Source organism: Notechis scutatus, chromosome 1 (genome assembly GCF_049901735.1).
Source record: "Notechis scutatus isolate UNSWTSFEM ecotype Mainland chromosome 1, rNotScu1.2, whole genome shotgun sequence".
NCBI lineage: Eukaryota > Metazoa > Chordata > Lepidosauria > Squamata > Elapidae > Notechis > Notechis scutatus.
The window spans coordinates 313992445-314015824 of NC_142009.1; the positions used below are offsets into that span (position 1 = coordinate 313992445).

The window sequence follows — 23380 nt, forward strand, 5'->3', positions numbered from 1 at the left end:
ATTTCATTCAACTCTGGAAGCCACATTTTAGGAAAAATATTGATAAATTGTCTTTCGGTGATAAATTCTGTGTCCAATAAAGTGATAAATTCTGTGATAAATTCTGTGTACAGAAGAGAGCCATACATATAAGAGGCTTGAAAAGAAAAAAAGAAAACGGCTGTGTTTATTCTGGAGAAGAGAAAACTTCTGGAGACATAGAAGGATCTAAAGGGCTGTCATGTGGAAGATAGAGCATTCCTCCTCAGATTTTCTCCAGAATACAGGACAAGAGACAATAGGATTGAACTGAAAGATGCAGGTGTCAGTTGAAAATCTTAAAAAATAACTCCTTTGGTGAAAGCTGTTCAACCACGGAATAGAGAAGGCAGTGAGTTAAACAAAGTATGGATGGCCACCTATCAGGGATCCTATCATGGTAGATTCCTGCAGTGGACAAGGTTGGACTAAAGGATTTCCAAGATCACTTCCAACCTTACATTTTATAATTGTATGAAAATGTATAATGCATGCATTTAGGTGAAAGCCAGCAACACTCCAATGGTCAAACTCAGTTTTCTTTTCTGGTTTAAAACACTTTCTGAGCAATCTAGAATAACACTGTTCTGTTTTTGTTTTTTTAAATACAGCTTCTCAACATTATACCCATGTTTAAAAAACAGGCCAAGTATAGTTTCACCAGAACGCTAAATTTATATATAGAAGAAGCCCATGTAATGTCTAGTCTAATCTGTGCTTCCAAAAGGGGTGATCAGTCACTTGGAGACAGATCCCTCTGTCAAAGCCAGGTGTCCAGCTTATCCTACAACCCAAGACAGTGCCCAGTGAGCAACAATTGGAGCATGCTCACAACAATCTAATGTAGCCAGTAGAAACCGGGCAGATCTCATCACTCTGTCATCGATCACACTGTCAAGGAAGTATGCAAGATCCATGGCCAAAAAAAAAAAAAAAAAGAATTGTATTGGGAGGAAAGTGAAAACAGTACTCTAAAACAGGAATGGCTAAATATAAGGTGACCAATCGTCCTCCTTTAGGGAGGACAGTCCTTCTTTTGTAAGTTCTGTCCTCTCTCAAAAAGTGTCCTCCTTTTCGATGTTTGAAGACTAATCTGTAAATCTCCATATTTGATCGATGCTGATCCGATCCGTTGATGTGACGTATTTGTATTTGACATGACGATTCGTCAAGGCTCGGTACAGTGTGGCAAGACGCAATTATGAGATGCATGTGCTCCACACGGGATAATTGTTTTGAGAGAGTGTGCAAGAGTGCACTGTGCGCAAGTGGCTTTGTTTACTTCTTACCGAAACACGACATGGCAGTGTATAATACAGTGTATTCTGTATTATTGTTGCAATGAATAAAATGTTTCTTTTATTTACAATATTTTTTTCTTCAATTTATTTGTGTCTTCCTTCTCGTTGTAAAAAAGTTGGTCACCTTACTACATATAAGTTTAAGCTGCCTTTACTTTGGGCTAGAGATGAGACAACGGTTACACCTTTCATTACGTTATTTAAAAATGATTCATGGGCCATCTTCATATTGGGATTCAAGAGATATGAAGTTAAGCCCCAGCTGTTGCTTCATCTTTCTGTCATGAAGGTGTGTAGAGATACATGGAAGCAAGTTTATTGCTGACTTCATTTGTATTTATAAGAGCCATTGTGAAAATTAATCTAAAATTAAATTTGAAAAACTTTATATTCAGCATTTTATTTCTTATTTTTGACCTTCTTATCTTTAGATAAGATCTTTATCTTATCTATTCTTATCTTATCTTCTTTATCTTTATAATAACTGCAGACGTATCTAAGGCATTCTGAGAAGTATTTATTTTATTTTATTCTTTCCAACAGCAAAGTAAGTTGATTAATAGTTGATATAACGCAGATTCCATGACTTCAATACCAGCAAAATGTATTGGCTTCTTGTCTCCTGAATCCTGTCCTGCTTTACTTTTTAATTTATTACCTATCCTGGCAATACATATTGATACAATATGATTTGAAAAAGAAAAGTCCAAAGACTAGCAACATTCATATTTTATTGTGTGTTTTTTTTATCTAGGTGAAAAGGTAATATACAGTGCAAGTCCATGTATGATATGCCATATGCTAGATAAATAAATAAAGTGGGGACTGGGTATTTCTGCCACTTTTCATTTTACATCTGTTATGTCAGCAGCAGAGAAACTTCTGCAATGAGAGGAAAGTTGCACTGACTTTAAGGAGTTCTGTCCTGTTCTAGATCCAGCAAATACAGAGGCAAACAGAGGTGGTATTCAGCAAGTTCTGACTAGTTCTGGAGAAATTTTGAGTAGTTCAGAGAACTGGCAAATACCACCTCTGACTGGCCCTGCCCCCATTTATTCTCTGCCTCCTGAGTCCCGGTGGATTGGCTGGGTCTTCTTTTGTTGCTCTGCACAGGAAAATGGAGCTGGAAAGCAGGTTAGTGGGGATGAGAGGGAATGGGATTTTGCAGTGTCCTTCCCCTGCCACGCCCACCAAGCCACATCCACAGAACCGGCAGTAAAAAAATTTGAATCCCACCACTGGAGGCAAGGATAGATTCCGTAATCAGATTACTGAAGTAGCGTATTAGTCCTGGGCAGGGAAGTGATCAGGAGATAACCCAAAAATAAGTAATACAACACGCAAAGCAAATAGACTATGATTACATACACATGGTTTGAATCAGACATAAAGAGGTTCGGGGCAAGGAACCAGACAGGGATGGGATTCAAATTTTTTAACAACCGGTTCTGTGGGCTTGGCTTAGTTTGTGGGCGTGGCTTGGTGGTCATATTATTGGCTGGGTGTGGCCAACTCAATATCACTCACATCGAGGCATGCATCTCCTCGCCTGGCCTCTCATGATTGTGGGGATGCTGCAACAGTCGTAAGTGTGAAAAACAGTCATAAGTCACTTTTTTCAGTGCCATTGTAATTTTGAATGGTCACTCCACGCAAGCAAAGTACCAGCAAAGGAGGGAAAAAAACTCCAGAGAAGTTCCAGAGACAGGAAGTCTAGTCCTGCCAAGAATGTAATAAGGGTTAACAGAGAGGCAGTTTCTGTAAGCAACACCAGAATGTTTCCTTCCTGCCTTTCTTACAGGATTAGGCCAGTAATTTCTTCTAACAACCAGTTCTCCGAACTACTTAGAATGTTAACAACCGGTTCTAGCGAATAGGTGAGAACCAGTGTTGGCATTTGACCGGTTCTGCCTGGTTCTGGAGAGCCGGTAGTGGCAATGAGCAGTGGAGACGGAACCGGTTCTCTCCGCTGCTCTGTGTTTGGCCCACCCGCCTACCCGGCCTCCCATACTCACTTTTATGACCAGCATTTGAAGTGCAGCTGCTTTGCGTGGCAGCTGCTGCAGCGACCAGCATTGTGCAGGCTTGCAGGAGGCGAGTTAGAATACCTCTGTGCCTGCGCAAAGTGCACGTTTGGTACGCGCGTGCACAGCCACCCACCAAGCCATGCCCACTGAACCGGTAGCAACTTTATTTGAATACCACCACTGGTGCGAACCGGTAGAATCCCACCCCCGGAACCAGATAGCAGTAGCATTTAGACTTATATACCACGTTGCAGTGTTTAACTGTCCTCTCTAAGCAGTTTACAGAGTCAGCATATTGCCCCCAACCATTTGGGTCCTCATTTTATCCACCTTGGAAAGATGGAAGGCTGAGTCAACCTTGAGCCTGGTGAGATTTGAACTGCCAGATTGCAAGCAGCCAGCAGTCAGCAGAAGTAACCTGCAATACCGCACTCTAACCACTGTGCCACCATGCCTCATGATAAGCAGGATGCAATACAAATGGAATGGAGATGTTGCCCCAGTTGCTAGTTTGTGGCCATCCTAAAGACTTTTATATTTCTGTGACTGGATCCTATTACTCATTAGATTTTCTTTTCAGGAGATCTATTTGTTCCAAAGACTCTCTCTTCTTTCTCTCTTTTGGATCCTGAACTCTGGGTTTCTAGGTTCTTGGCTGGGGTCTGAGCCTCTGACTCAAATACTGCTACCAAGACCCAGGCAATGAAGAACCCTAGTTTATGGTTCTTTGGGATCAGAATTCTAACAGGGTGTAATGTCAATTTTGCAACATCTGAGCAAGATCACATGAATTGTGAGAACTACTTTATAATGCCTTCATAAGATCACACTTGGAATATTGCATCCAGTTTTGGTCCTGCAATATAAAAAAAAATGTTGAGACTCTACAAAGAGTGTAGAGAAGAGCAACAAAGATGATTAACAGACTGCAAGCTTAAACAAATGAAGAACAATTGCAGGAATTGGTTATGCCTAGTCTAATAAAAAAAGAAGTAGGGGTGACATGATAGCAGTATTCCAATATCTAAAGGGCTGCCAGAAAAAAAGAGGGAGGTCAACCTATTCTCTAAAGCATCTGAAGGCAAGACAAGAAGCAATGGATGGAAATTAATCAAGGAGAAATTAACCACCTAGAAGTAAGGAGAAATGTCTTGATAGTAAAGACAATTTATCAGTGGAACAGCTTGTCTTCAGAACGTGTGGGTACTCCATCACTGGAGATTTTTTAAGAAGCAAACGTGCAGTCATTTGTCTCAAATGATGTAGGGTATCCTGCTTGAGAAGGGGGTTGGACTAGAAGACCTCCAAAGTCCCTTACAAATCTGTTGTTTTGTTAATTCTCATGCTAGCAATGAAAAAAAAAAAAAAAACCACCTAACTTTCTAGATACATAGATCTTCTCAATCTATGTATTCCAACCTTACCTAGGATAATGTATTCTAGAAGTGTTGGATTACAGCTCCCACCAATATAAAATAAATGGCAATGATGATTCATAATCCAATCCATCTAGACAGTGCCAGAGTTCAGAATTCTGAGCACAGGACTGGATGGTTCACATGGATGAAGTTCTGGGACCTTTCCTGACCTTTCCTGTTCTGGGACCTTTCCTGACCTTTCCTGAAGCATGATCCGTGCATGTTCACCACATATGGTAATATGAGCCAGGTATCTGATGACATTTCCAACATTTATCCGATTTATTCTTGAACATTCTCGCAATTCTCGTCGGGGGTAAGTGCCACCTGTAAAACATCTTATACAAATTTTCTTTATATGCAGTTGACATTGTCATTTTATAATTTTGAGACCACAATTTTTGCCATTTCTCTAAGTCAATCCCATATCCAAAATTTTTTCCCATTTTCCAAAATTTGTATATAATTGAAAGATGGTTTTATGTTTTTTATGTTTTGTTTGTATGTTTGTCGTAAAAAATAAAAACTTTTTTATATAAAAAAGAAGAAGCATGATAATATCCTGGAGCAAGGAAAGAACCAAAAACTTATAAAAGTGGATGCAGAGTTTAGCTCATAGTGACAAAAAGTGCGAACAGGTTAAAGTGCTAAAAGTGTGTAGTTCTGAACTCGAAAGATTAAATTCAGGGTAAGACAGATAAAATGCACTGCCTGGAACTGAACTTAAAACACTGACTCATTGTTCGCTGCAATGTTTACTCAACTTTTACCGCTCTCAAACTGCACAGTGTGAGACAGCAGACAATCTGTTTGGTGAGAAATGGTGTTGAAATATTTATGGCAAAATTCAGTAAATTGCTGGTCAGATGACTCTTCTGAGCTTGCAATTTGGAATAAGGGTCACCAAAGCTTTCTTTGAGAGTTGTATGCTGTTAAGAAAATGGGCAGTTCCTGTTGCCCTTTGGATTGAGCAAGTATTAGCATAGATGTAATGCTTAGACCAAGTCACGTGAACAAGTACTTCAAAAGCAACAGCCATGAGAAGACTTGCTTCACAGCTAACAGGAAATTTACTCAATCAGGAGAGAACAGACCAAGGAAATAAGGAACAGCTCTCTATGCAATAAAAAAAAAATCTGCCAAGCTGCTGTAACCCATATCCTCAGATGGTAGAAGTAGTATCTGATCACTAATCAAGCAGTAACTTATGATGGATGCATTTAAGGATGGAGCCATGATGACGCAATGGTTAGAATGCAGTATTGCAGGATAACTCTGCCCAGAGCCTGGATTTCAATCCTGATCACCTCAAGGTTGACTCAGCCTTCCATCCTTCTGAGGTGGGTAAAATGAGGACCCAGCTTGTTGAGGCAATATGCTGACATTTGTAAATCACCCAGAGAGTGATTTCTCTGTAGTAAAGCACTATGGATCAGTATATAAGTCTAAATGCTATTGCTATTTAACGCTATAGGAGGCTGATTGTGCAAACAAAATTCAGATAGCCACAAAACTGCCTGAAAAGGAAACATACCTATGGAGGAATGAATTGAGTTATAGACAAAGTCTGCAAAAGGCAACAGTTTATTCCAAAGGTTCTGGGGTTAAGAGACATAGATGATTGTTTCGCATTCGGCAGTTACCCAATAATGCCTAACTAAAATGACACAATGACAAATACTGTAGATCCAACATAATCAGAGGTGGTCCTCGCAAAGCCTGGATGTAAGTTGAGAGCCATGATCCAAGTCCCTGTACTCAAAACAAGCTGTCAACTTGTAAAATATTTCTATGGTCTTTTTAGACTTGCCAACAGAAAGGGAGGGAGGAGCAGTGGGCAGCTTGCATTCCATAAATGTTTTCAAAGATAGTTTTTAGGTGACCGAAGTTTCTGCCGTGCAAAATTCTAATTGGAGAACACGATTGATTACTCTTGGCTATGGATGTGTCCCATTGGAGAATACGAATTATGGTACACCCAGGGGGTGAGGGAAAACCAGGGTCAAGGGTGACAATGAATGATGTGTCTCAAAGTCAGCTACACCGAGGCAGCGCTGGCATGTTTACTCCTAATAAATCTTCTTTAAGTTTTGGAAGTTAGACTAGAGACTCGTTATTTAAATGGGGGTAACTGTCAGAGCCCTGACACAGGCTACAGAAAGAGTTGTATAGTTTTCTGAGGAAAAGGGAAGCCTTTGCCAAAAATGAAATGAGCGTTTCACTAAACAAATCTGGCACTGCGAAAATGGCTTATACACTTTTATATGTAGAAGATTGGTAGTAAAAATCCATGGATATTGTGCCTCAGGGCCATGAGGGGGAGGGGAGGGTTCTAAATTAAACTGTTTGATTTAATCAGGCCCCCTTGGTGCATTGACAGATATGGCAGGATGAAATATGGACCTTGACTTCTGCTCTAACTCTTGACCCCCAGACTGCCGATAGTACCCATGGCCATTTCAAACACTTCCTCTTGTCCAGCATTTCTGTTGTCATAGTGAAGTTGCAATATTTCTTCCCTTATATGAAGGAGAACATATAAAATGCCATTATGAAACAACTGTCTGCCAGTTATAGAAAAAGGGAACAAATCATTCTGTAATTTGCCCTGGAGATGGTACAACTGAGTCCTGACATATAGATCCTATTGTTGCAATCTAGACCAAACCTGCTTTCCTGGCTCCAACCTATCTGGAAGGTGTATAGTTAGAAGAGGGACAAGGCGATTCAGGTTCGAGACAATGAAAAGGAGGGAATGTATTCAGCAGTGGGATCCTGCCTGTTCCACTACCGGTTTGGTGATCACGCATGCGCAGCTTTTCCCACACCAGCTGAGGCCTGCAGCGCCAAACAGCTGAGAGAGGAGAAGGAAGAGAAAAGCGCAGGGGCGGATGGGAGGGCTGATCCTGCGCTTTTCTCTTCTTTCTCCCCTCAGCCAGTTGTAGGAGGATTTTTTTCCTCCTCTCAGCTGATCCTCGGAGGCTTTTTTTTTACTACCAGTTCAGAAGAACCGTTCTGAATCGGTAGCATAACACCACTGATTGTAGTCAAGGTTTGCATGATAGTGCATCTGGTACTGGTAGCTTCTTCTGTGACCCTGGAACATAGGCAAAACAAAACACTGAAATGGGAGAAAAATTGCATCGGTCTGATCTGACAGGGCGTGAGTACCTGTGTTTTTTTGGAAGTACCCTGAATTTTTCAGATCTATGTGCACTTGGGTACTTACCAGGGGGTAGGATTCAATTTTTTTAGCAACCGGTTCTCTGGGCGTGGCTTAGTTGGTGGGCGTGGCTTGATGGTCATGTTATTGGCTGGGCTTGGCCAACTCAACATCACTCACATTGAGGCACGCATCTCCTCGTCTGGCCTCTCATGATTGTGGGGATGCTGCAACAGTCGTTAAGTGTGAAAAACAGTCATAAGTCACTTTTTTCAGTGCCATTGTAACTTTGAATGGTCACTCCACGCAAGCAAAGTACTAGCAAAGGAGGGGAAAAAACTCCAGAGAAGTTCCAGAGACAGGAAGTCTAGTCCTGCCAAGAATATAATAAGGGTTAACAGAGAGGCAGTTTCTGTAAGCAACACCAGAATGTTTCCTTCCTGCCTTCCTTACAAGATTAGGCCAGTAATTTCTTCTAACAACCGGTTCTCCGAACTGCTTAGAACGTTAACAACCGGTTCTAGCGAATAGGTGCGAACTGGTAGAAATCCCACTCCTGGTACTTACTCTGGATAGATGCTCCTTCCAACAAACATCTCCATTAATGGAGTGCTGCTTTTATCTCAAGCAGTTCTCTTAAAAATGCCACAGTTCCTTTTACCTGGAATCAGGTATAAAAGCTGGAGTAAAATACACAAGGGAAGAAATCCTGTCCTCCCTTTGCTGAAGCTTGAAGGAGATTAACCCTAATATAGCCTGAGGCATCAGCTTGTACATCAAAGGGACAAAAGGGATCCAGATGTCTGAGCAGTGGCTTGGGGAGAGAAGATTTTTAAAAAGTTCTGGTAAGTGCTGTTCAGTACATAATTTACATTTATGTCCTTTCTTTAGAAGTTGAGAGAGTGGTCGTCAGCATTCAGCAAAACTGGGACTAATTCTATAGATTTTGCAAAGACAAGAAAGATTTGGACACCTTTCACATTTCTAGATGGATCTAGAAAGAATGGACCCCATTTCTGTATAATCCATTTGTATTCTATCTGTACACATTCAGTAACCCAAATAATCCAATTGGGGAAGATCAACCAATCTTATTTCCTACTTAGCAAAAAGTTTGGGAAATGTTCTAAGATATTTGTGTCTCATGCAAAGATGGGACTTTTGTGGAAAAAATCAGTTTGTCATCCAAAGTACACCTCTTTGGCAAATAATTATTTGTCCAAAGTACCAGATTTAAGTAAAAGATTTAATTAACGAACCTGGAGAAGGCGTTCCTATATTCCTGTCCATTTGAATTTGCCATACTGAGTGTCAACATCTGTTAAATATTCACAATCCTCTTTCATTTTGATTAAATATGTACTTCTGAAGGTTAGTGAAGCTAAGTATATTTTGAAGGTGAACCATTTCTTTACAATCCATTAAGCTGAAGGTTTGCTATAATTGAATCTTCTCTCAAAAATGCTAACTATTGGATTTCCCCCCGTTATGCAAGAAATCTCTACGTCCTCTTCTTGTAGCCTGATTTGGTACATTTCAGGAAACAGTTATTCTTGTAAATTAAATCAGCCAAGTGGTGGTGATTATATACCTGTAATCAGATATCTGAGGAAATAAGGGGGCCTATAGCTCTCATCTCACCATTTAGATGGAATGTGGTATAAGTTGACCCAATATAATAAATTAACAAAACTTTACACTTTAGCTGTACCTTTTCATAAGCTTGCCCTTGAGAACTGGCTGCTATATTGATTTGGGTACAGAAGTCACCAACAATAGATATCCCAGGTGACAAATAACTTACTGAACTGAGCATGCAAGTCCATTTAAGGAGAGTTCTAATATTAGACAGAATGAAACAATTCTCTCATATCATTGATTTTGGGTGCTTTCTTGAGTCCCATTTCAGTAATGTTCAGGGCAGACATGGGACATATGTATTATGGGAAGTAGAAAGTAATGGGGAATCTCACTGAGAAGACAAAGTATTCTCAATTAAAGATGGAAATAACCCTATATTTTATTCCCCAAGATTGGTCCTTATGATTGGGGGGAGGGGGCAGGGATTGCATGATACTCTAAGATAAATTTTGAATATCCTTAAATATAATCCGATTTGAGGATTTCAGTAGTATCATCTTGCTACGTGCTAAATGATACTATATGTTTGCTTCCTGCAGATATTTGGGGACTGTATTCTATATTATCTCTTGTATTTTACCCAGCTTCAAACTTCCACTCATCTTTTCAATATTTTGGTGAATTTATTGTATTACTTTACAGTTCAAATTGATTTATGAATAAAGTTGACATCTGGTTTAATTAAAGTGTGGATTGATGTGCTTGGAGATCAATAAAGCAGAATCTGGTAACACCAGGATACTTGCATATATTATTACATGCTTTGAAAATGGATATAGATAGTAACAATAACAGATTAAATTTCCTGGCTTGATCAAGAGTCTCCTAGCTCCGTGTTACTCGAGGCAAAGACATCACATGTCCACAATATATCAAATATTGTGTGGGTTCTCTTAATTCGTTTTTAGAACATGAATTAAGTTACAAATAGCTTCAGTGTATTGCCCTTCATATAGGTGGACAAATAATTTAACCGCTACATTTTTTAAATTTCAATTTTTTTAAAAAAAACAAGCAGCTAAGAGTCAGAAATGCCATCAGTTAGTAAAGGGAATCGAAGTAAAATTGTCTTTATATAAAAAGACAGAATCAGCTGCACTTTGTTCTGCAAATTCAGGAGAAAAGAATAAAAGTCATAAAAAAGAAGAAGAAACCCCTAAAAACTAAATTAGCCAAAATATACAAAACCTCAGTATTTTACAAATTTGCAGATAATGTTTCCCTCATTCTAATGCAGAGGTAGCAGGTGGATTGATTCTCCTGTTCCTTCACATGGACACATGTCCCTTAACACGAGAGTGCATTGTGGTGTTCCCCTTTTTGAACTGATTGCCAGTACAGTAGAACCTCTGGTCATGAACGCTTCTGACCACGACCAAATCGGGTTCCGACCAAAAAATTCACAATTTTTTTCCGCAGCCGATTTCCCCTTCTGCACCAATTTTTCTTATGGATCTGGTAGATAATGATAAAGATAGAGATGATGGAACCGTTCCTTCCTTCCTTCCTTCCTTCCCTCCCTCCCTCCCTCTCCCTTTTTCTTTCCTTCCTGTCAATATGTGTAATTCCATATATTTGTAAATGGAAGCCCAAAATATTTCTAACAGATGTGTACTCAGTCAGGTTTGAGGAAACCTGAACCCATAACCTCTAAGCAAAGTGGTAGCACATGTAACCTTTCCCTAATACCGTTCAAACCAGTCAGCCTTATTCTCTTTTTGCTTCCTTGATTGAAGAAAGTAGTTCAACTGAGTTATTTTGTGGGAAATCAGTGCTGCAGAAAGGTAGTTTTGGCTCAGAGTTGGTTTTGTCTTTCTAGAAATTCCCCACAGTTACTACAAAGTTACTTTAGTAGCCTTTCAGAGCTAACAAGCTCTACTCATTCCTCTTTTGTGCGTCATTTGTTTACTTCTTCCTGCTGAGCTCATTTTCCTCCTCTTTACTCTGATGCATAATATAAGTCTGCCTGTTGGATGGTCCTGTCTAGGCAATCCCATATTCCAATCGTTCTTTGTTGCTGAATAGAGAGTCCAGTCAACATGGAGCTAAGACTCTAATTCTGGATCTGTATAAGAAAAGTTTCTAAATTCCTCTTGGTTGATCATGGATAGTATTCCTTCTTCAATGGGAGTCAAGATCGGCTCTTCCTTTAAAAATTCAGGATCAAAGTTACTGACATCTTCTTTTGATTTCTGGTAAATGAAACAAAAAAAATATTAGATTATTAGACTATTACTTGGAGGATACTGTGTTGCAGAAGCTAGCAGGACACATAGTTTGAGCTATAGATAATAGTTTCTTATCTCCTCACTGGAGTCAGGAAATATGACCCGACAATGTGAAGAGTTCTTCTTACTGACAGTATATTCTGAATATGTTCTGAATTGATGCAGGGCTTAAAATATTGATCTAGGACCAGGAAAATCCAAATGGCTCGCCCTTAAATTTTGCTGGGACTTTGGGCCAATTACTCACTCATAGCAGAGGTGGTATTCAGCAGGTTCTGACCAGTTCTTGAGAACTGGTAGTGGAAATTTTGAGTAGTTTGGAGAACCGGCAAATACCACTGGCCACGTCCCCATCTATTCTCTGCCTCCCAAGTCCCAGCTGATCGGCTGGGTCTTCTTTGGTTGCCCTGCACAGGAGAACGGAGCTGGAAAGCAGGTTAGTGGGGTGGGGAGGGAATGGGATCCTTCCCCTGCCATGCCCACCAAGCCATGGCCAATCTTCTTGTCATAAAAGAAAATTGGAGAAGGAACTGCTATATAGGCTGCCTTCTGACAGAAAGGCAAGATATAAATTTAACTCTGAAGAATGATTGCAGAAATTGAGTATGTCTAGTTGAGTGAAAAGAAGGACTGGGGTGACATCAGTGGTGGTATTCAGCAGGTTCTGACCAGTTCTGGAGAACCAGTAGCAGAAATTTTGAGTAGTTCAGAGAACCTGCAAATACCACCTCTGACCGGAGATTTTACAGTCTCCTTTCCCCTGTCACGCCCACCAAGCCACGCCCACAGAACCAGTAGTAAAAAAAAATTGAATCCCACCACTGGGTGACATCATAGCAGTCTTCTAATATTTGAGTGGCTGCCACAAAGAAGAGGAAGTCAACTTATTTTCTAAAGCACCAGAAGGCAAGACAAAGAACTAATCAAGGAGAGAAGCAACCTAAGGTGAAATTTCCTAATAGTGGAGCAGCTTGCCTTCAGAAGTTGTGAGTGCTCCATCACTGGAGGTTTTTAAGAAGAGACTGGGCTTCCATTTTTCTGAAATGGCACAGAGTCTCCAGTTTGAGCAGGGAATTAGACTAGAAGACCTCCAAGTTCCCTTCTAATTCTGCTGATGATGATAATGATGTGCCAGATGCACCTGGACCCCTTGTGACTTGACCTGACCTTTGACAACTAACAAATAAATAAACAAATGTTTCCTCCTTTGGTTAGATTCTGGTGGTCAGGCAAACAAATGTAAACCTGATATTCCTCAGATTGGAAGTAGCCAATATGAGTTCTGAATGTGGGTAGCATCCCAGCAAGAGCACATAAGCACAATTTGGGCAATGCATTAATTCATTAAAACAGAAAGAAAGAAAGAAAGAAAGAAAGAAAGAAAGAAAGAAAGAAAGAAAGAAAGAAAGAAAGAAAGAAAGAAAGAAAGAAAGAAAGAAAGAAAGAAAGAAAGAAAGAAAGAAAGAAAGAAGGAAGGAAGGAAAGAAAGGAAGGAAGGAAGGAAGGAAGGAAGGAAGGAAGGAAGGAAGGAAGGAAGGAAGGAGAGAGGAAAGTGGAAGGGAGGGAGCGGATGGGAGAGGGAGGAAGGGAGGGAAGGGAGGGAAGAAAGAAAGAAAGAAAGAAAGAAAGAAAGAAAGAAAGAAAGAAAGAAAGAAAGAAAGAAAGAAAGAAAGAAAGAAAGAAAGAAAGAAAGAAAGAAAGAAAGAAAGGAGAGAGGAAGGTGGAAGGGAGGGAGAGGAAGGGAAGGGAGGGAGGGAGGGAAGAAAGAAAGAGAGAGAAAGAAGGAAGGAAGGAAGAAAGAAAGAAAGGAAGGAAGGAAGGAAGGAAGGAAGGAAGGAAGGAAGGAAGGAAGGAAGAAAGGAAGAAAGAAAGGAAGAAAGAAAGGAAAGGAAATGTCAAAGAAGTCACCTCAGATCAAGTATGTACTATTCCATTTCTCTACTATATTGGCTGGACTCAGATTGAACCATTATATATTTTGCATATAATGCATGTATTCCTTTACTGGATGTGATCTGTCCTTGCATGGACCAATACACACACACCCCTCACCATTTTAAACACTTACGATTCGAGGTCGGAAAGGTGGCTCAATCTGGCGCTGGTTTAGCAGGTCCCAATCCAGTTCCTGAAAGTATGGATGCAGGAGAATTGCCTTCTCTCCCCCCAAGGCACTACTGCCAAGTCGCATTTTAGGGTTCTTTGTCATGAACTATTTAAAAAAGGAAGGGGAAAGGGGAGAGATTAACTCTCAGCCATGCAACATCAGTTTAATATTCACCCAATATCTGAATGCAGGTAGTTCTCGATTTACAATCACAGTTGAGGCCAACATTTCTGTTGTTAAGTGAATTTCCCCCCATTTTATGACCTTTCTTGCCAGAATCATTGAGTGAATCACTGCAGTCGATCAATTGTTAATCTGGTTGTTAAGTGAATCTGGTTTCCCCATTGACTTTGCTTGTCAGAAGGTTGCCAAAAATGATCACATTACCTTGGGACATGGCAACGGTCAAAAATATGAATCAATGGCCAAGCATGTGAATTTTGATCACATGATTGTGGGGATGCTGCAAAGGGTGTAACTGTGAAAAATGGTCATAAATCACATTTTTCAGTGCCGTTGTAACTTTGAACAGTAACTAAGTGAAAATGTTGTAAATCGAGGACTACCTGTATTGGCCTATCTCACACGCAGATTATAAAACATAAGATAACCTTTATTGTCATTTTTGTGTATCACTGGCATACATTAAAAATGAAATTCTGTTGCCTGCTCTCAAAAGAAAGTATATATTTACCCATACCCATACATAACACACATATACACATGCTCTATACATACATACACATAAATATACATATATTTCATCCCTATTTGAAGAGACATCTTCAGTACACTTTGGATTGTGATTGAGGACTACCTGTAAACTCAAAATTGGCTTAATTCAGTAATCATACTGAGTATATGGTGCAAATACAGACAATTTATTAGCATGTAACATCATTAATATATGCAAAGAACAAAGGTGATAATGATGGTTTAATCCCAAATCTCCTAGCACTGTTCTAGTGCTTTTTGTAAACAGTGGAGCTCTTAATGTATTTTGTGGTACCAAATTAAGCTCTTTATAGGCAGTGGCCTCTATGTCCAAAATTTTTGATTTCTCCAGTATTTAACAGACCTATGCACAATTTGAAAATGATTGGAAAAAGTGCTTTTTACAGATTAACAGAGTTGGAAGGGACCTTGTAGGTCATCTAGTCCAGTGGTCGCCAACCAGTGGGCCGAGGACCACTGGTGGTCCATGAGAAAATTTTGGTGGTCCACAGAGAAACGTCACCCCCAAAACACCCCCCAAAGCAATTAATCCAGGCTGCGGGGAACACAAGGCTGCACCGCAGAAGACTTGTGTCGCTTGCATTGCGAACAACATGAGGTAGTGAGGAAAGGGGGGAAATGGCAGAAGAGGGGAACTTGCCCCACTCACGCCACACGCCTTGCCTGGCCACCGGGCTACTGCTTTCCGCTTCTTTCTTCTGCTGCCTTTGGCTGCACGCAAGAAAAGCAGCAAAAGTCTTTCTTTCTCTCTCCCAAACTCCACCAGAAATGAATCTTTGGGATCCTGCAAGGCATCCTACTCCAAGAGGCTGCACTGGCGTGACAAGTCTCACAAAGACTCATTTCTGGAGGACTTTGGGGAAGAGAAAGAAAGACTTCTGCTGCTTCTGGTGCTTTCCTTGCATGAAGCCAAAAGTCTCTCTCTCTCTCTTTCTCTCTTCCCCTGAGAACAGAGCTGGAGACGGTATCCTGCGATCCCAAATAAAGAATGATAGATCAGTAGGAAAATCGGGTGGGGAATTTTCCTGCAGACTTTTTTGGGGATTTTTCCAGGGTCTCTGGTCTGCGGGATTTAAAATTATGAGTTTGGTGGTCCCTGAGGTCCAAAAGGTTGGCGACCCCTGATCTAGTCCAACCCCCCCCCCACCCAAGCAGGAGACCCTACATCATTTCTGACAAATGGCAGTCCAATCTCTTTGTGTCTTACATAAATACAATACTCTTCATAAGGTAGCCCAGCGTTTTCAGACTGTATACAAATCTGAAAAAAAAGTTGCAGCTACCTTAGGAAACTCATTTACCGTATTTGCCGGCGTATAAGACGACTTTTTTGCCCTGAAAAACATGCCTCCAATTGGGGGGGTCGTCTTATATGCTGGGTCGTCTTATACGCCGGCAAATAGTAATTGGGAAGCACTGCGGCTGCCCGCGGCTGAGGCACTTTGCGCACGTGGAAGCGATCCGTGAAGCCGAAAGGAGCAGCCAGCCTTCTCCCAGCTCCCAAGGAAGCGAGGCTCGCACCGCCCGAGCTCCGCTGAGGTATCCGGCTGGGGCTGTCAGGAGTTGTTACCGCTGACGTGGCTCGCGCGGCTCCAGTCCGCGTTGCCTCGGGAAGGAAAGGCAAAACCAGGAGCCGCTGCTGCCATTGCAAAGCGCCGCCGCGGCTCCTGGTTTTGCCTTTCCTTCCCGAGGCAACGCGGGACTGGAGCGCGGAGCCGCGCCAGCGGTAACAACTCCTGACAGCCCCAGCCGGATACCTCAGCGGAGCCCGGCGGTGCGAGCCTCGTTTCCTTGGGAGCTGGGAGAAGGCTGGCTGCTCCTTTCGGCTTCACGGGATTCGCTTCACGGTGCACAAAATGCCTCAAAAAAAAAAAAAAGTGCAAAAGTGGAAGGCGTGCGGAAGAGGGGGCGAGTATATAACAAACTATATTTTGAGTGGAAATGTTGGGGGGTCGTCTTATACGCCGGGTCGTCTTATTCGCCGGCATATACGGTATTTTTAATCAGTTGACCCAATGCTTTATCAGTCTTATGCAAACCTGCTTGACACTCGTAATAGTTTTTCCACTTATTTCAAAGGTTGAACACAGATTTTTTTTCCATGGCAGGGAATGAGGAAGCCACTGCAGGTGTGAGAATGTCATGTACAGATAAAGTAACTATATACAGTTACTTCCACTACAAATATTTCCATGGTGCTTCCTAATAAAAAAAATTAAACGTATATGGGCATTCACAGCAGATATTTTTTTCTTTGTACCCTGGAGAGAAACATCTGCCTAGGATTTGCCTAGGATTGAACTCTCAACCTTCCAAGTGGGACATGAGCATCTTCACCACTAGGCAACCACATAATTCTGTTTATATCATCATCATCATCATCATCATCATCACCATCATCACCATATTATTATTATTATTATTATTATTATTATTATTATTATTATTATTGAAAGACTTTAACTCTTGATTCAAAGGAACACATTCCTGAATGACCGAAAAGAGCCAGAAATTTTGCATCATAGATGTGATAAAGATTCGGGGAGGGGGAGTGAGAGGAAGAAAAGAAAAAAGAAGAAGGCAAGGAGATTATCACAGAGGAGATGTGTTAGAGAATAGGTATATCATAGAAGCCTTTTGTCTGTCCAAAATGGCTTCAGCTGAGGTGAATCTATATAACCTGGGTTCACAGCTCCATTTTGAAATAAATAATAATAATTGGTCTCTAAGCATCACTCATAGTTTGCATTCAAGTTGAAAATGTAATTCAATAGGATGTTTTGAATAAACAAACCATTACTTTTGAAGGATTTCTCAGTAAAACTATCAATTTCTTAATCACATCTCCTTTCCTTATAGTTGATGTCATTCCATTTAACTGTTTGTGCAGTTTCTACAGAAGAAGAAACCGATTTCCTTATAGATCTTACTCATCAGTGAATGGATCGGTTAATCTAGAAATTATAATTATAAATATAAAATAATAGCAAACATGCCATAGCAGAAAAGTCTGTGTCTGTAACCAGAAAAGTTGGGTGCTTACTGCTTATTGTATGAAATGGGTGCAAACTATGCTGGGAAATTTCAGGTCTCTGCTTTTCTTTATTCAGTGTTTCTTGGGGTTGACATCTGAACAGGAAAGAACTTCCAGGAGATTATTACCTACAAAAAAGAAGTCCTCCAAATGGCAAAACTGTTCATAATTAAAAAGGACACATGGCCACTTGCTGTCTGCAAAAGAGGAGAATCCTGAAATAAAACAGTGTCCTGAACTTAATTCTGAAAAAGCTATTTTCCAGACAATTAACCTATTCATCTCTCTGTCCTGCTGATTCCAGCATAAAATGCGACTCAGAATGAAATTTGACTATTTCCAAATATATTGCCCACCTTCCTTTTTCAAAACTCAAGCAATCCAGATCAAGCAAGTAAAGATGAGCATGTCCAGAAAGTGATCCAAAGTAGTGCTACTCGCTCTCTTTTCAATCACTTCTAAGTTTCAGAAAAACAACTGGGTTGAAAGGGAAGTTCCACATCCACATAAGTATTGAGGAGACATCAAGGTATTATGCAATTACAACCTCTTGATAATAATGGTTTGATTGCTGAAGGACAACTGGGAGTGCTCCTTTGTCACATAACTCTCAAAAGCTTCTGGTAATTAGGATCTCACCACGAACACTTTTTGCCAGCCTACAAGTTCTTAGCTCTGTGAACGAAGCCTGTGCTTTAAGTCTGCACTACAAGCCTGCTAGGCATTATTGACGACTGCAAGACAAACCCGGTCCAGCGAGTGCCAGAAAAACCTGCTTTATTTGCTGATTTTGTCTCTAGGATGGAAGTTTAAACTAATTCGCTTTTTCTGCCTGTTATTCAGTCCTTTCTGCCTCGATGTCTATCTTGTCCCAATGGTGCAACTGCCTCTGGAGCTGGCTAACCACTTTTCGTTTGTTTGATTTGTTTGGCTTGTTTGACCTATTACAAAACTCTTGTCTCAAAGCCAGTTCAGCTTTTAAGGAGCTTATCCCTCCTCCAGATCCTTGCTGCAGCCAAAAGGAAAATATAACTAACCATTTGTGGATTATGCTTCAAAGTGAATGTACTGCACTTTAAAAGATGATCACCACTTTTGATCATGAACGAAACCAGCTTTGAAAAACAAAGATGTTTTGCAACCTTTGGTTTGCATGCTCATTAATCAATACAGTCTAATAGTATGTATTTGTACTAAGCAATACTCACACAGAGCCATATGAATACGTGTGATTTAGGTATCCTGACATCAAGCATATTAATTAATCTTGCTTAATTAACTTTTTCCCGTAATGCCCAGGCACTGAGTCATGTAAACTACCAGTTAGACATCTCCCAAAATTTTCAGAATTCTTAGAAAGGGAGGAAATGGATGTATTCATTTTTATTTATTTTATTTGGTTTGTTACAAGATAATAGGTATAAGTAAAAACATAGTTATGAATACATGGATACATATAAGAAAAATAAAAGAAACAATAGGACAGGGACGGTAGGCATGTTGGTGCGCTTATGCACACCCTCTATTTTGAATTGATTAGATAGAAAGCGGTATAGCTTAATCACAGACTTTTTTCTTCCTGTTTTAATATTGCTGAAAAACAGGCATTTGATTTTCAGGGCCTTTTTATAAAAGATTTATCCTTTATATTAAATAGTGCCCCAGAAAAGAAGAGAAAGGGTTTAGTTACTATGCCTGCAAGCATAAAATGATTTAATTCATGGCGCTACTTTATTACACCCAACCTATCTAGTTACTGTCATAGTTATGATTCTTACTCATTTGGTATTGCAAACAAACGTACATTTTTGTTGTTAACTGAGTAAAGTAAATTGAAAACAGAAGAAAGAAAACTCTAGATAACAGAATCTAACCTGAACAAATATGATATTCAATTTTTTAACATTCAACATTATTACGGTGTTTGTACTTTATGAAAGATCCAACATGAGCCAAGGGAATTTTGAATTGAGTAGACTTTTTGAATTTTACTGCAATAATGCTTGTCCTTTCAGGAAATCTAAAATTGTTCTTGTTCTGAAAACAAGCTCTTTAAATGGAATTCGCCATTGCCATGAAATAAATCATAAAGACAAATTTAAATAAGGTAAGGGATGGCATTGGAAATAACATTGGCTTATAGATTAAAAGAAGGATAAATATCACCCTTCTGTGAGTAATGACATGCAATAAACTTCTCAAAACAAAAACATTGATGTAAGGAGTAAGACAAGAAAATTAATTTTAATCTGATTGCCCTTCTAAATAGAGTTGCCTTGACAAGATGGGTGGCATAGAAGTCTAATAATAAATTTAAACAAATAAAATAAATAAAAAAAGGGATTAAGAATCCAGCCACCTTGTTCATAAAAAAGGAACTAGCATTAAAAACAAGAACAGATAATTTTTTCTCCAAAGCTTTGCTCTTAAAAAAAGAATAGTTGTTTAAACAAAGCAACGGTTATAATTAAAACTAGGGGCTGAATAAGCTGTAAGAAAGAGGGGAAAATAGTTCTTCAATGTTCATATGTTAGAAAATGGAAAAAAGACTGAAAGATGGAAACAGCACATAGTAATCAAATTACTACTTGGCCGCAAGGAAAGTTTCTCTTCTGGAGTACTTACTACCAGAGTTGCTGATGTTGTGAGGGAACTGTGTCAGTTTATGAGAGTCTCAAATCAGGACTCTAGCAGCAAAAATATTTTTATTTTTTAAAATTTTGATATATAATTTGTTAAATTAAACTGTGTTAATCTGCAAAAGTGCTACTTGGCTTTTTCAAATCTTTTCTGGATTGTTGTGAGGAAAAAAATGGGGCTATTTATGGGTAGGCCTGAGCCTAAATCACACAGTTATAGTCTCATATTGGTTGTAGATTCAGGTCCTAGATCAAGTCCAACTGTGCCAAAATAAAGTGAATCTATAACCCATAGATTGTACTATAATCTATAATACTGCAAATTCATGTATTGTTCCAGGGACTAATCATCTGTCTGGATCTGGAATAGGTTTGTTAGGGATATACACCCTAGCAGAACCTGCACGGCAGTCAGGCAGGCAGGCAAATATGTGAGACAAACGTTTTTGTAGCTTACACTCAGTAAAACAGATACACTGTGCTAGTTAAATAGTTTATTCCAGTAAGAGTTTTTTTAGCATAGTCAAACAGTCCATATATCATTCACTAGTTCAGTCCATCCGGGGATTATTCAGTTGCAAAGTCCAGTGTCGAAAAAGAGGTCAGTAAACTTACAAATATCAGTCCAGTAATATATCTCCTCGCAGTAGAGATATGAAGAAGTCAAACCTCCTTTCTTCCTTCAGCAACAGCAGGGAACACGCAGTTATCAAACCATCAATCCATCATCGTCAGCAAGCAATCCAGTAAGCCAGCAATCAATCAAGTTCTCTTGCTCCCTCTTATGGCGGTTTTACAACCGCACCCAAAATTACATGCTTTGCAGTTTAAAGTGACACACACTTAAACTCATTATCATAGTTTATATATATTATTTTACCCAAACTACGTTAGGTAACCATGTTATTCCTAACAAGGTTGGGGTATTCTTACACAAGATATGGCTTGCCTGATACTATACCTCTCTTGCTTGACAAGGAAAGAACAGAAAAGAATAGGGAAAGTTGCTTAGGGCCGGAAGGCTATTTTTAAAAATCCATTCATTCATAGTTACATTTATATTGTGCCCTGCTCTCAGAATCTCAAGGCAGGATTACTCCCTGCTTTGCAATGTTAAGTCCAAAAGAACTAGCCTGTAAGCCAAGTAACTGCATTAATGTGCATTAGATTCATATCCTATGACACCCCCTCCCCCTCAGCAAATGCCTGCATGCCTTTTCTAACCCGGTGCCCTTCAGAGGAGATGGGAAAGTCACACCAGATGGCATAACTGGTTCTGGGAACTGAAGGGTAAGTTGAAGGCCTTCCCCAGTTTCACAACCTCTTTTACAGGCTGCAGAAGTGACACAGATGGGAAAATTTCTTTCCATGTCAAGTCTCATTTCATGAAAAATATCTGACAGTACAGCTTTTGGCTCAGCCCTATTATGAAAATAAAAGTAGGAACTGTAGAATTGTTTTAAAATTACTCTGGAAGGTTATTGAAAAGCATAATAAAACTCTTTAATTATCTAGCTAGTTCCTAGTTTTGTTCATTGAATAATTAATTATAAGCACCAGTTACAATCCAAAGAAAATTGCAGTATATAGGTAGTCTTCAGCTTACGACCACAATTGAGCCCAAAATTTCTATTGCTAAGTGAGACATTTGTTAAGTGATTTTTGCCTCATTTTACAACCTTCATTGCCACATTTAGTTTAGTTTAGTTTAGTTTATTGTCACCTCGTACAACGAAATCAAACACCATCCTCAGTGCACATCATGACCCTGAAAATAAACACAAACACATATCCTTCACCCTCCACACATTGAACCAAAAACCCGCAACACCACACCAACACTATACTATCAAAGCTTGCTGACTATAGATGACTCTTGCCTCACAGGATTCAATCAAGGAAAGAATCCAAAACACACACAGAATCACACACATCATACACTGAAAGAAGAAGTGGCCAGCCGCAGCATCCATGTGCGCAGCCATCTTGAAAACCGTTAAGTGAATCACTGCAGTTGTTAAGTTAGTATCATAGTTGTTAAGTGAATCTGGCTTCCCCATTGACTTTGCTTGTCAGAAGGTTGCAAAAGATGATCACATGATCCCGGGACACATAAATATGATCCGGTTGCCAAGGATCTGAATTTTGATCACGCGACCATGGGGATGCTGCAACAGTCACAAAGTGTGAAAAATGGTCACAAGTCACCTTTATCAGTGCCATTGTAACTTTGAATGGCCACTAAATGAACTGCTGTGAGTCAAGGACTACCTGTATTTTTCTCATTGGGGAAATCCTGGATTTCAAACAGAGTTTGCATGGAGAATGGAAGAAGAATGTGTATTAGGAAGACAATGGTTTTATTAAAATAAAATGTAAGATCAATGTATTTGAGAAACGAGGTCAATGAGTGAGTGCTTTACAGACTAGAGAAATCTGGAAACCAGGTGGATTTCATTTTGGTATTTAAAGCCCTTATAAATACCAATGTTTGAAACAGATGGGAAATCTCTGAATTCTAAGAAGTTCAGGGTATATCCCAAAATAAAATTTTCACTGGTGGTGAACCAGGGCATCCGTGGTAAAGATTTTTTTAAAAAAAGTCAAAAGGGCACTGCCATCATGCAATATCACTGCAGCCAGAGAGAAAATACAATTAAAAATCTCTAGATTGTAAATGACATCATTATGAATATAATTTAAAGCACAAACAGCAATTTTAATCATGCATGAAACCAGCATTATAACAAGCATGATGATAATCAGAACAGTCCAAAAGGTGTGAATGTTGGGTCTTCGATCATACAATCACGGTCACTATCCTTACTTTATTGAACCTCCTCGCTTCCGTTCTCCTGGTGGCAAAGTCACAGCTTTTACTCTTGTCTTCCAGCACAATGAGAACTGCACTTTTTTGCATTGCTTATACCCGTAACATCTCTAGATTACCTGAAAACATTCCTATGTAAAGGCCACCTAGATGGATTGGCTCCTATCTTGCACAAAATGTTAATAAAAATGAACTGAACTGATGCGAAATACAGACCAAGTAAACATGTTTTGCTCTGA

The 23380-nt window shown here is 39.7% G+C and overlaps 1 protein-coding gene across 1 annotated transcript in view; it reads right to left on the reverse strand.

Moving 5' to 3' along the window:
• Window positions 1–10171: 10171 nt before the first annotated feature.
• Window positions 10172–23380, reverse strand: part of PRKCH (protein kinase C eta) — a 110986-nt gene continuing 97777 nt past the window's right edge. Inside the window, exons 13-14 of the mRNA XM_026670165.2 lie at window positions 13865–14008; window positions 10172–11760 (exon numbers count right to left, since the gene is read on the reverse strand). Coding sequence (XP_026525950.1) covers window positions 11614–11760; window positions 13865–14008 — 291 coding nt within the window. The 3' untranslated portion in view covers window positions 10172–11613. The remainder of the gene's footprint in view (window positions 11761–13864; window positions 14009–23380) is intronic.